This window comes from Rhincodon typus, chromosome 13 (assembly GCF_021869965.1).
Source record: "Rhincodon typus isolate 14 chromosome 13, sRhiTyp1.1, whole genome shotgun sequence".
In the NCBI taxonomy this organism is placed as follows: Eukaryota; Metazoa; Chordata; class Chondrichthyes; order Orectolobiformes; family Rhincodontidae; genus Rhincodon; species Rhincodon typus.
In genome coordinates, this window is record NC_063344.1 from 2,290,604 (window position 1) to 2,304,173 (window position 13,570).

The window sequence follows — 13,570 nt, forward strand, 5'->3', positions numbered from 1 at the left end:
TTCCCAGCGAGATTTTTTGCTGTATTTTAACAAGGCGCCCCATTAACAACCTATCCTGGCTCCCTGCTCTCCTCCCATCCAAGCAGGGCCTGGGCTGGTATCAGAGGCTGTCCTTGAATCACCGTGCCAGGACCTCCCCCCCAACCCCTGCAAGTGAAGGCTAACTCCCTTGTTGTGACTGTGGGCTGAGGACAGCCACAACAAGCATCCTCCCTTTGTGTCAGTGCATGACAGCATGGCATGGCAGCAGGAAGTTGAACCAAGTATCTCTGGCTGAGGGGCCAAAGTACAAAAACACAAGTCACAGTGTGGAACTGCAGAAACACAGCAGGTCAGGCAGCATCAGAGAAGTAGGAAAGTCGACATTTTGGGTCAGGACGACCCGAAACATTGACTCTGCTACTCGTCTGATGCTGCCTGACCTGTTGTGTTCCTCCAGCTCCACACTGTGACTCTGACTCCAGAAACTGCAGCTCTTGCTACCTATAAAAACACAAGGTAAGGTAGGGATGCTGTGGATATCGGGGTAGGATCAGAATGAATGAGTGATCAGAGTGAGCGAGTGAGCGATCAGAGTGAGCAAGCGAGTGATAAGTGAGTGAGCAAGCAATCAGAGTGAGCGAGTGAGCGATCAGAGTGAGCAAGCAAGTGATCAGTGAGTGAGCAAGCGATCAGTGAGTGAGCAAGCGATCAGAGTGAGCGAGTGAGCGATCAGAGTGAGTGAGCGAATGATCTGTGAGTGAGCAAGTGATCAGAGTGAGCGAGTGCTAAGTGAGTGAGCTAGCGAGTGATCAGTGAGTGAGCGATCAGAGTGAGCGAGCGAGTGATCAGTGAGTGAGCAAGCGATCAGAGTGAGCGAGTGAGTAATCAGAGAGAGCGAGCATTTGATCAGTGAGTGAGCAAGCGATCAGAGTGAGCAAGTAAACGATCAGAGTGAGCAAGCGAGTGATCAGTGAGTGAGCAAGTGATCAGAGTGAGCGAATGAGTGATCAGAGTGAGCGAGCGAGTGATCAGTGAGTGAGCAAGTGATCAGAGTGAGCGAGTGAGTGATCAGAGTGAGTGAAGGCTCTGACAGGGAGTGATGATCCTGGAAGGAGATACAGCCTGGGGCAGTCCCTGAGCTGTGGGGGGAGGGGGTGGGGGATGGGGGGTGTTCCCTGAGCACAGCAGCATTACAATGAGAGTTCCCAGGACAGTGCAAGGGGCAGCACTGAGGGGCAGGAGTGTCCTGGAAGTGGATCTGAGATGTGCCAGGAGGGTTCTGAGAGACTGGCACATGTCGGATGTCAGTGCCTGTGGATGGGGGTGTGGCTATTGCCCATGGAGAGAGTGTGTTGGTGCCCAGTATCCAACATGGAGGTCTTTTGCAGCAAGCAGTGTGCTGCAAACACCAGGTCCCTGCTCTGACCTTAAGCTTGTTCAGTGTGTTTGATAAGATCAGAACGTGGATATTAGTAAGATGCGTTGTGGTATTATTCCCCAATATTGACAACTCAGATAGAAACCCACCTCACTGCTCAGCAAAAGCATAAAAGATGGAGTGAGAAGCTCCCTCCATTGAAATAGTCCTCCCTGGATTCCCCTCCATTGAAATAGTCCTCCCTGGATTCCCCTCCATTGAAATGAAATATGAATTAGCTTTTGTTGTCACATGAAATCCACCATAAACCCACATCATTCAGACCTCCATGAGATTGCATTCTAACTTTTACTTCTAAAGGGATAGAATTGAGAAATAGGGAACTGCTGCTAAAACTCTATCAAGCTTTGTTTAGACCAGACTATTTGTGCTGTGTACAGTTCTGCTTGTCCTGTTATAGGAAGGATAAAGAGGCTCCAGAGAGGGTGCATAGGAAATTGTCAAGGATGAGACTGGAACTGTGTGGGTGTAAAAATCAGGAAAGGATTGACAAGCTGCAGCTCTTTTCTCTTGAATGAAGAAGACGAAGGAGTGACCTCAGAGGTACCTGAGGGGTATGCACAGTCGCAATCATACAGCAAAGAGACCCTTCAGCCCATTGAGTCTACACTGGCCTATCAACACTAATCCCACTTTCCAGTACTTGGCCCATAGTCTTGTACGTTATGACATTTCAAATGCTCATTCACATACCTTTTAAAGGTTGTGAGGTTTATGAAAGGTTATGATCAATGTTGTTTGAGTGGATACGTGGAGAATGGGCTGAATCTTACCAGAAATCAGTGAAGGATCATTTTCAGCAGGTGTCATGGTGGGTTTCTTTCTCCCCAGGGTTTCTCACCCTCTCCATTCTCACATTCTCCCTCTTGACACAGGCAGAGAGTACTGTCCACCAACCAGACCCTTGGGATTCCTGGCTATATCATTAGATCCCAGCCATGACACCCCCAACCCTGGTCAGAACCCTGCACAGCCTGTTTGATGTGCTCTGGCCATGTTGGAGGGTAACTGGCACTCGGCTTTATCACCTGGGAGCTGGAGGTCCCGCTGGACGAGGGTTGCCATGTGAGAGATCATCGAAGAGGGAGCATGGCCTGAGATGTTGATGAATCATAGAGGTCCCAAGGAGCGAGCATCACAGCCTCGTCTTTTGACGGCACCGAACTATATCAATCTTATCCCCACACTGTGTGCTAGCAGGTAATGTGCAAAACACTTTTTGTTTTCTTTATTCATTCACGGGATGTAGGCTACGCAGGCTAGGCAGCATTTATTGCCCATCCCTAATTGCCTAGAGGGCAGTTAAGAGTCAACCACATGTTGGCCAGACCAGGTAAGGATGGCAGCTTCCCTCCGTAAAGGACATTAGTGAACCAGATGGGTTTTTCCCAACAATCGACAATGGATTCATGGTCATCATTAGATTCTTAATTCCAGATATTTATTGAACTTACATTCCACCATCTGCTATGGTGGGATTCGAAACTAGGTCCCCAGAACGTTATTGGGGTCTCTGGATTAACAGTCCAGCAATAATACCACTAGGCCATCACCTCCCCAAATGGATTCACCCAAATGGCCATGCCTCAAAGTCTAAGGGAAGCAGCCCTCAGTGAAGTCACATGGGAACTACCCTTTAGGCTGGGGATGCCAGGCCAGTCAGTCAAAGGCAGTGTCCAATGTCAGTGCAATGGCTCAGGCACAATCAGTCATTGAAGGTGGGCATGATCAGGATCATCTCTGTGCAGAGAGGGAGGAGATGAATGCTGGACACCCCACCACCCACCTTGCCTCTTTCTGTCCTTTTGTCAGTCATTTTCCACTGGACTGAGAGAGAGAGAGGAGCAGAGTGAGATGGAAGTGGTTGATACAGCTGGTACAAAGGGGGAATAAGTGTTGAAGGATCCCAATGCAGAGTAGGAGGCACAGAGGGAGTGCAGATTTATTAGTCTTGGTGAGGGTGGGGCAGGTGTAGAGAACGGATGGGTGAGGGAAGACATTGCATGTGTTGAGCCGAGTGGTAGATTATGAGCCTTGGTGGAAGGTGGCTCCATTAGGAGAGAGAGAGAGTGACTGTGAGGTATCAGAGAGGAGATGGTGCAGTGGAGAAGGAAATTGGTCCTCTTCCTACAGCGTTGGGCATTCCTCCAGACAACTGAGACCACAGTGACCTGGGTGGCAGCCTCAGACCACGCTGGCATGGATTGGGTGTCATGGTCTCCATTGCTGGTCTTTGCCTGCAGCACCCTGTCCAGTAGCACCTCCAGGGACCTCTCTGCAAAGCCGGGCACCCATTTCCTCTGTGCCATATATGAAGTGTTGGTGAGACCACGTCTTGAGTATTGTACATAGTTTTGGTCTCCTTACTTGAGGAAGGATATGGGGTCACTGGAGGAAGTTCAGAGGAGGTTCTCCAGGTTGATTCCAGGGATGAAAGGGCTGTCATACAAGGAGTGGTTGAATAGTTTGGGCTTCTACTTGGAGTTCAGAAGAATGAGGGGGGATCTGATTGAGGTATATAAAATGCTGAAGGGCTTTGATAAGGTGGACGTGGAACAGATATTCCTCCTTGTGGGACAGTCTCAAATAAGACAGCATAGATATAGGGTGAGAGGAGGTAGGTTCAAAACTGAGGATACCCGTATCTACTTATTGACTACAGCTCCACGTTCAACACTATAATTCCAACAAAACTAATCTCCAAACTCCGAGGCCTAGGTCTCTGCTCCGCCCTCTGCAACTGGATCCTCAACTTCCTGACCCACAGACCGCAATCAGTGAGAATAGACAACAACACCTCCTCCACCGTAATCCTCTACACCGGTGCCCCAAAAGGCTGCATACTCAGCCCCTGACTATGCTCCCTGTATACTCATAACTGTATCCAAACTACATCTACAAGTTCACTGATAACACCACCGTGGTAGACTGGATATCAAACAAGGACGAGGCAGAATACAGGAAAGAGATAAAGTGCTTGGTGTAAAGAGAACAATCTTTGCCCCAGCATCAGCAAAACAAAAGAGCTGGTCATTGGCTTCAGGAAACAAGATGGAGGACACGCCCCTATCTACATCAATGGAACTGAGGTGGAGACGGTCCGAGGAGTGATGATCACCAACAATCTGTCCTGGACCACCGACGTTGACAAGATGGTCAAGAAAGCATAACAACACCTCTACCTCCTCAAGAGGCTAAGGAGTTTCAGTATGTCCACAAGGACTCTTACCAACTTTTATAGATGCACCGTAGAAAGTATTCTATCCATATGCATCGTGGCTTGGTATAGCAACTGCTCTGCCCAGGTCCATAAGAAGCTACAGAAAGTTGTGAACACAGCCCAGTCCCTCACGCAAGCTAACCTTCCATCCATTGACTCTATTTACACCTCTCGCTACCTTGGAAAGGCAGCCAATATCATCAAAGACACCTCTCACCCATTATGATCTCTTTCAACCTCTTCCATTAGACAAAAGATACAGAAGCTTAAACACACGTACCAACAGGATCAAGAACAACTTCTTAGACTTGTGAATGGACCTCTCAAGTTTCAAATTTAACGTTGATCTTGCTTTTTTTGCACCTTCTCTGCAGCTGTAACATTGTATTCCTCTTGTTTTCAGCGGCAGGTGTGTGGAGAGAACGTGAGCTGGGAAGGAACTGATATATTCGGGAATTGGCTAAACCCGAAACACTACACGTGTAGTGTCTCCTACCCATCCTCCTCCTCTAACCAAACAAAAAAAGACTGTGTGGAGGGTCGGTAAGGTAAGGCTTTTTTAAAAATTCTTCTGGAAATCTAAAGTAGAGGGAATGGAAGCTAGGGCAGTTGCATGCTCCTCTTGCAGGATGTGGGAGGTAAGGGTCACTGCTGGTGTCCCCTCTGACTTCACCTGCAAGAAGCGCACCCTACTCCAGCTCCTCCAAAACCGTGTTAGGGAACTGGAGCTGGAGCTGGATGAACTCCGGATCATTCAGGAGGCTGAGGGGGTGATAGAGAGGAGTTATAAGGAGTTGGTCACACCAAAGGTACAGGAAAAAGGTAGCTGGGTGACTGTCAGGAATGGGAAAGGGAATAGGCAGACAGTGCAGGGATCCCCTGTTGTCGTTCCCCTCAAAAATAAGTATACCATTTTGAATACTGTTGGGGGGGAGCGACCTACCAGGGGAAGGCCATAGCGGACAGGTCTCTGGCACTGAGTCTGGCCCTGTGGCACAGAAGGGAAGGGGGGAGAATAGGAGAGCAATTGTAGTGGGGGATTCAATAGTAAGAGGCACAGACAGGTGGTTCTGTGGATGCGAACGAGATGAAAGGATGGTATGTTGCCTCCCGGGTGCCAGATCGTATCTTCAAGATCCTTAAGGGGGAGGCTGAGCGACCAGCAGTCATGGTACATATCGGTACAATGATACAGGTAGAAAAAGGACAGAGAATGTGAAAAACGAGTACAGGGAGTTAGGTAGGAAGCTGAAGCCCAGGACAAACAGGGTAGTTATCTCTGGATTACTACCAGTGCCACGAGATAACGAGGTAAGAAATAGGGACATAGTGCAGCGAAACACGTGGCTTCAGGGCTGGTGTAGGAGGGAGGGCTTCCATTATGTGGATAATTGGAGCACATTCTGGGGAAGGTGGGACCTGTACAGTAAGGACGGGTTGTACCTGAACCAGAAGGGCACAAATATCCTGGGAGGGAGGTTTGCTCGAGCTACGCGGGATGGTTTAAGCTAGATTGGCAGGGGTTCGGGAACCGGATTTGTAATTCAGAGGATGAGGTATTCAGCCTTCCAACAGACACAACAGGGAGTGAGGTTGTTAATAAAGAAATGCGGTCGATGGAGCGTAATTGTGGACAGAGAGGTGGTTTGAGGTGTGTATACTTCAATGCAAGAAGTATCAGAAATAAAGCAGATGAACTTAGAGCATGGGTCGGTACTTGGAACTATGATGTTGTGGCCATTACAGAAACTTGGGTAACTCAGGGACAGGAATGGTTGTTGGAAGTTCCGGGATTTAGATGCTTTAAAAGAAATAGGGAGGGTGGAAAAAGAGGCAGGGGAGTGGCATTGCTAGTCAGGGCTAGTATAGCAGCTACTGAAAGGCAGTTCGAGAGTGATATGTCTATAGAGTCAGTGTGGGTTGAGGTCAGGAGCAAGAAAGGAGCAGTCACTTTGTTGGGGGTTTTTTACAGACCCCTAATAGTTGCAGAGAAGTGGAGGAGCGGATTGGGAGGCAGATACTGGAAAGGTGCCGAAGTCACAGGGTTGTAGTCATGGGTGACTTCAACTTTCCAAATATTGATTGGAAATATTTTACTTGTAATAGTTTAGATGGAGCGGATTTTGTCCAGTGCGTTCAGGAAGGATTCCTGACACAGTATGTAGATAGACCAACACGAGGTGAGGCCACTTTGGATTTGGTGCTTGGCAATGAACCGGGCCAAGTGTTAGACCTGTTGGGAGGAGAGCATTTTGGCGGTAGCGATCATAACTCTGTTACTTTTACAATAGTCATGGAAAAGGATAGGTACGTACAGCAGGGTAAGGTTTATAATTGGGGGAAGGGTAATTACAATTCTGTTAGGCAAGAACTGGGTAACATAAATTGAGAACAGATGCTGTCAGGGAAGAGCACTATTGAAATGTGGAGATTGTTTAAGAAATGCATACTGCGTGTGCTCAATATGTTTGTCCCTAGCAGGCAGGGAAGATGCGGTCGAGTGAGGGAGCCTTGGTTCTCAAGAGAGGTTGAACGACTGGTTAAGAGGAAGAAGGATGCTTATGTAATGTTTAGGAAACAAGTAACGGGAAAGGCTCTAAAAGGATACAAGTTATCCAGGAAGGAGCTGAAGAAAGGGCTTAGGAGAGCTATAAGGGGGCATGAGAAAACCTTGGCAGATAGGATCAAGGAAAACCCCAAGGCTTTTTACAGTATGTGAGGATTAAGAGAATGACAGAGAAAGGGTAGGGCCGATCAAAGATTGTAAAGGGAATTTGTGCACGGAGCCTGAAGAGATAGGAGAGGTCCTTAATGAATGTTTTTCTTCGGTATTCACAATTGAGAGGGACCTAGTTGTAGAGGAGGACAGTGTGAAACAGGCTGGTAGGCTACAGGAGATGGATGTTAGTAAGGAAGATGTACTAGGAATTTTGAGGAACTTGAAGATAGATAAGTCCCCCTGGCCTGATGGGATTTATCCAAGGATTCTATGGGAAGCGAGGGAAGAGATTGCAGGGCCTCTGGCGATGATCTTTTCGTCCTCACTGTCCACGGGTATTGTGCCGGAAGATTGAAGAGAGGCAAACATCATTCCCTTGTTCAAAAAAGGGAATAGGGATAATCCCGGAATTTACAGGCCAGTTAGTCTTACATCAGTGGTGGGCAAATTATTGGAAAGGGCTCTGAGAGATAGGATTTATGATCACTTGGAAAGGCACAGTTTGATTTGTGATAGGCAGCATGGATTTGTGAGGGGTAGATCATGCCTCACAAACCTTATTGAATTCTTTGAAGAGGTGACCAAACACGTGGATGAAAGTGGAGCAGTGGATGTGGTATACATGGATTTAAGTAAGGCGTTTGATAAGGTTCCCCATGGTAGGCTCATGCAGAAAGTAAGGAGGCATGGAAGAGGGGGAAATGTGGCAGATTGGATTCAGAATTGGCTGACCCTTAGAAGACAAAGGGTGGTAGTGGACGGAAAATATTCAACACGGTGCTCAGTTATGAGTGGTGTATCACAAGGATCTGTCCTAGGTCCTCTCCTATTTGTGATTTTTGCAAATGATTTGGATGAAGGAGTGGAGGGGTGGATTAGATAGTTCGCGGACGATACGAAGGTGGGTCGCGTTGTGGACAGTGCAGAGGGCTGTTCTAGGTTACAAAGGGACATTGATAGGATGCAGAGCTGGGCTGAGAAGTGGCAGATGGAGTTTAACCCTGAAAAGTGTGAGGTGATTCATTTTGGAAGGATAAACTTGAAAGCAGAATACAGGGTTAACGGAAAGATTCTTGGCAGTGTGAGGGGCAGAGGGATCTTGGGGTTCATGTTCACAGTTCTCTGAAAGCTGCCACCCAGGTGGATAGAGTTGTTAAGAAGGCATATGGTGTGTTAGCTTTCATTAATAGAGGGATTGAGTTCACCAGTCGTTAAGTTATGCTCCAGCTATACAAAAGCCTGGTTCGGCCACATCTGGAGTATTGTGTCCAGTTCTGGTCGCCTCATTACAGGAAAGATGTGGAAGTGTTGGAAAAGGTGCAGAGGAGATTTACCAGGATGTTCCCTGGAATGGAGTGAAGGTCTTACGAGGAAAGTTTGAGAGAGCTAGGGCTTTTCTCTTTAGAACGACGAAGGATGAGAGGTGACTTGATAGAGGTGTACAAAATGATCAGAGGTATAGATAGAGTAGACAGCCAGAGACTTTTTCCTCGGGTGGAGGTAGCTATTACGAGGGGGCATAGTTTTAAAGTGAGTGGAGGTAGATATAGGGGAGACGTCAGAGGTAGGTTCTTTACTCAGAGAGTGGTCGGTACGTGGAACGTATTGCCGGAGACGGTCGTAGAGTCGGCCTCATTAGGGGCATTTAAGCGGCTATTAGATAGGCATATGGATGATAGTATAAGTTAGGGGTGGAGGTTAGATAGACCTTAGGATTAGGGTAAAAGTTCGGCACAACATCATGGGCCGAAGGGCTTGTACTGTGCTGTACTGTTCTATGTTCTATGTTGTATGTTCTATTCCTCACTCTGTTCTATTACCCTAAGCCACTTCATATGGTATGATCTGCCCGTACAGCATGTGAAACAAAACTTTTCACTATACCTAGGTACATGTGACAATAATAAATCAAATCAAATCAATCAAAAAAAAACTATTTCTCTTGGAAGATTGCGAATCTGTGGAACTAACTGTGCCAGAGTGCAGTGGAGGCAGAATCCATCAACAGCTTCAAGGCAAAAATCGATATCCTGCTTTTCATCAGAAACATAAAGGGCTGTGGGAGGCAGGGAGGAGAGTAGAGTTGAGACCAGGCTAAGATCAGCCATGGTCGTGTTAAATGGCAGTGTGGGCTCGAAGGGCTGAATTGCCTACTCCCGCTCCTAATTCCCATGTTCCTATATTTGCCTTCTTTGCCATGACAGTGCTTGACCTGCTGCACAACAGCCTTTTTAGACAATGGCACTGGTGTCACACTCCCAGGACGCCCCAACAGTGACAAATACTTCCAGCTACGACTAGTGGGAGGCTAGCATCAACAAGTGTGTGTCACAGGGGCATGGTCAGTAGGTAATGAGGCAAGTTTGGAATGAGAGCACAAGAAAACTCACTGGGCCTCAGACAGAGAACCCCTCCATGAAATGTGATAAAAGTTACACAGCCAATTTCTAGCAAGACTGAAGCACTCCTTCAACCTCCACAATAAACACAGAGAATGCTGGAGAAACTCAGTAGGTCTGGCAGCATCTGTGGAGAGAGAAACAGAGTTAACATTTCGAGTCCTGTGGCTCTTCTTCAGAACTGCCAGACCTGCTGAGTTTCTCCAGCATTCTCTGTTGTTTCAGATTTCCAGCATCTGCACTATCCATTCCTTCAACTTCCATGGTTGAGCTCAGCTTACTCAGTGTAGACTAAGTACTGAACTGGAGATCTTCCTGATCTATATACCTTAGACATGCACTTAAGGGGAACCCAAAGAAATATTAATAATATTATTGCATTTTGTTTTAGTTTGTTCATGGGATTCATCATCTTTCATTTTGAATCTCAATATTTGGAACCATTTGCTGGTAAGGACTGGCTCCCATCTCATGGATTCAAGCTGGTGCAGCTTGGAGCTCTGTCCTTGCTCTCCCAGTCCTCACTCACTTTGAGCCCAATAGAATGCTCACACATTCTCTGCCTTGCCTTTTTGCACTTCCCTCCTTATTCAGAACTTACAAGCTCTCAGAATGTCTGTCTTGCCTTGCCTTTTAGTGCAGACTCAAAGCCTGGTTGTCTGTGGTGGTCACTTAAGAGGATGGCCATGCGCATGGCACAGTGTTATGTCAATGCCACGCATGCAGATTATGCCAGCAACTTACACAGCAAATACATGGCATCTGCTTCAAACAAATGGCCATTTCTCTCAGTCTTGGTAAAGTCAAGTCAAAACAGACAGTCATCAGCAGGGAGTACCAGCACAATGTACAAGGGCAGCATCTCATTCCAGGGGTTTGGACATGGTCAGTTGGCCGCCTCGGGGTGGTTGGAGTCAGGGGCTCCATATCAGAGGGCTGAGGTCAGTACTGCAGGTCTTAACCAACAACTCCAAGGGTATACAGTCTGGGCAGAGTGTGCCACATTGTCCCAACATGCCGTGATGGAGCAATCAAAGACAGCACAATACAGAGGCTGAAGAGCTGGGTGAACAGCAGCAGTTGTTTGAGGAGGAACAGGAGAGCACTGTGCAGGGGAAACATCACCTTCAGCATGAGGGGGCAGCTCAGTGTTGGCGATACAAGCCAGAGAGCATGAACTGACACCCAGTTCCAATAGATATGAGCTGACTAAAGTGATCATCTATTGTCTGGAAATGTGTTTCTGTTTGAAAAACAAGCAGTTTGTTTGCTCCCACAAGGAAATGCTACTGTTCATTTTATCTGTTGTTCAGTAAAAGTTAATATTTTCATCTGTTTGAAGTGTTTCTGACAGTGATGTTTCCATAGCGAACAATGACAAATGTTATGCTGCACATTAAGTAATAAGTAGGACACACTTCGACAGAATTCTAACAATGGGATGGTGCTGAATATGGACACCCTGTGTAGCTGCATTCTTATAGCGGTAGTTACAATGACAATCGATCAGATGGTTGGTATAAAGTGGCAATACATTGGAATTAGAAGTGCACATTTGACAATGTCACTGATGTGTCCTCAGAAGCAGATCTTTTCTGTGGCCCTCCCACAACATGTACAGTGAGGGCTTATTCCTGGCCAGTAGTGATTGACCTGGTGAACAGCTGGGCTTTAAGTATGGTCACAGTGGCAGAAATCCCTGAAAGTCTCAGCAGTGCCAAATACTTCTGGCCACTGGTGAACGGACCATAGAGACATGGTTTACACATAACAAAATGAGCAGTGGAGAACTGTATGAAAAACTTAGACACAAATCCTCAGCAGACCTCCCTGAAATTGACTTGGCAGAATTTTGGTAAAATTGAGCCCTACATTGCATTAGAGTTTTACTTTTATCTTTTTCCCATATCTATTTTGAAATATGACCACCTTGGATGGAACTCTTTTATCAGAACTGACCATCTTTTATTGCTGGAAGATGGAGATGCAAAGTGTGCCTTTTCTGGAGTTCCAGATAATGAACTTTGAAATACCATATGGATGTGTAGGTAACAACCAGATACGAATATTCCATAACCTAATTAACCATGAAAAAAAGTATTTTACTGTACACCAGCAGCACAATGAGAATACATTTCTTTTTAGTTGAAGTATTTTTACTATTTTCACTGATGTGGACATTGCTGGCTGGGCCCAAATTTATTTGCCATTCCTAATTTCCTTTGAGAAGTGGCAGTGAGCCACCCCTGTTTGAACTGCTGCAGTCAGTCCATATGTTATAGGTACACCCCCAGTGCTGTTGGGGAGGGAATAGTCACTGGTATAACCTGGAGAAGAAGCAGAAGAAAATTAGGCAGAAAACCATTCCACCAGAATCCAACTCCTTGCTGTCACTTTAGGATTTAACTTCAGATGTACATACAATGTGGGTGAGTCTGTAATAATTAGGAAACAAATTATAGAATGATATTATGGAATGTCATTCATGCTGTAGCACCCCAGCAATGCTAGGCATCTTGGAACTTGTGTTGCTAGGGGCTAGAACAGGTGTAGAACTTAAAATATAAACATTTACTTTGACTAATGCAACAGTTTATATTCACTCAAAATTAAGAACAACTGTGGACTAAGTGATTGGAACAATCAACTTGGTGTTTGCAAACCTTTTTGAGAGTCACAGGATGTTAGCGGGGGTCCTGGGGGTCCAACAGGTCCTAGGTCACCTCTGTCACCCTAAAAGAAACAAAGCAGCCAGGTTTCCCTTCACCTCACGTTTATATCATTATTCTGTCTACAGCCTTCCCTCCTATATATGGCTCAACTCCCAAGCACTCCCAACATTTTCACAAAGTCACAGCATGAATTACATCAAAGGAATGACATGCTTTCTCCGTAAAGTTCATTCAGAAAAAACAAAACTGACATTGCACTGAAATGTTTACCCTAATATTTTCAAATTCCAGGAGCCAGGTTTTATAAGAAACTTGGTATTCGAGTTGGAGAATAGAAACATTCTCCAATTTTGGACATTTTTTGTCAGCACTAAATCAACCACAAGCACATATTAAGCAAATTGTTTCTGTATTGTTTCAGCAACACATCTGAAAAACCATCTATGACCCTAAACCATCTATGACACTAGCAGAATATTGTCCATATCTGCACGTAATGCCTCTGAATGAGATTTCCAATGGTGCACAGCACTTTGACCTATTCTCTATCTGCCTCAGGTCATTGAATTCAGGACCTGTATAGGATGCAATCGTGCCATAGCTTTAACTGGATCCAAACTCAAATCTGAAATGTCAAAACATTCACCTGCAGTAAGAAACAGTCCCTGGAAAACTGACCTTCGAAATAATGTTATAGAGGACTTAAATCGTTTACTAAACTGCTGGTTATTTTCTTCCTGATTCCAATATAGCACTTCCAATAGTTAATGCAGTAGGGAAATATAATCATTTTTACAAAATATGTATAAGTTTAATAAAGATTGAACATGCACAATTGAGATGTAAAATCATTTATCTGATTTATTTTAATTAGCTGATCTGATACAGGTATTTGTTAATCATGGTGATTATTTGACTAAATACCTTTGTCCCTGGAGAGCCATCAGTACCAGGCCAACCTCTGGGTCCACATTGTCCCTAAAATTGATAAGATGAAATATTAGTGGTTATGTTAGTGAAGGGAAAGCAATCCTTATAATTTTAAAACAAAAGAAAAGTTAGTTTAGATGAAGATGATGATCACTTTATCACTGAATTACTGAAGCAAAGCTTATTGGAGTATATGAGAATCTGATGGTG

The 13,570-nt window shown here is 45.7% G+C and overlaps 1 protein-coding gene across 1 annotated transcript in view; it reads right to left on the reverse strand.

Moving 5' to 3' along the window:
• The window catches only part of LOC109929177 (collagen alpha-4(IV) chain-like), a 223,939-nt gene that overhangs the window by 92,507 nt on the left and 117,862 nt on the right, over window positions 1-13,570 (reverse strand). The window contains exons 17-19 of the mRNA XM_048604477.1: window positions 13,355-13,408; window positions 12,422-12,491; window positions 11,966-12,085 (exon numbers count right to left, since the gene is read on the reverse strand). Coding sequence (XP_048460434.1) covers window positions 11,966-12,085; window positions 12,422-12,491; window positions 13,355-13,408 — 244 coding nt within the window. The remainder of the gene's footprint in view (window positions 1-11,965; window positions 12,086-12,421; window positions 12,492-13,354; window positions 13,409-13,570) is intronic.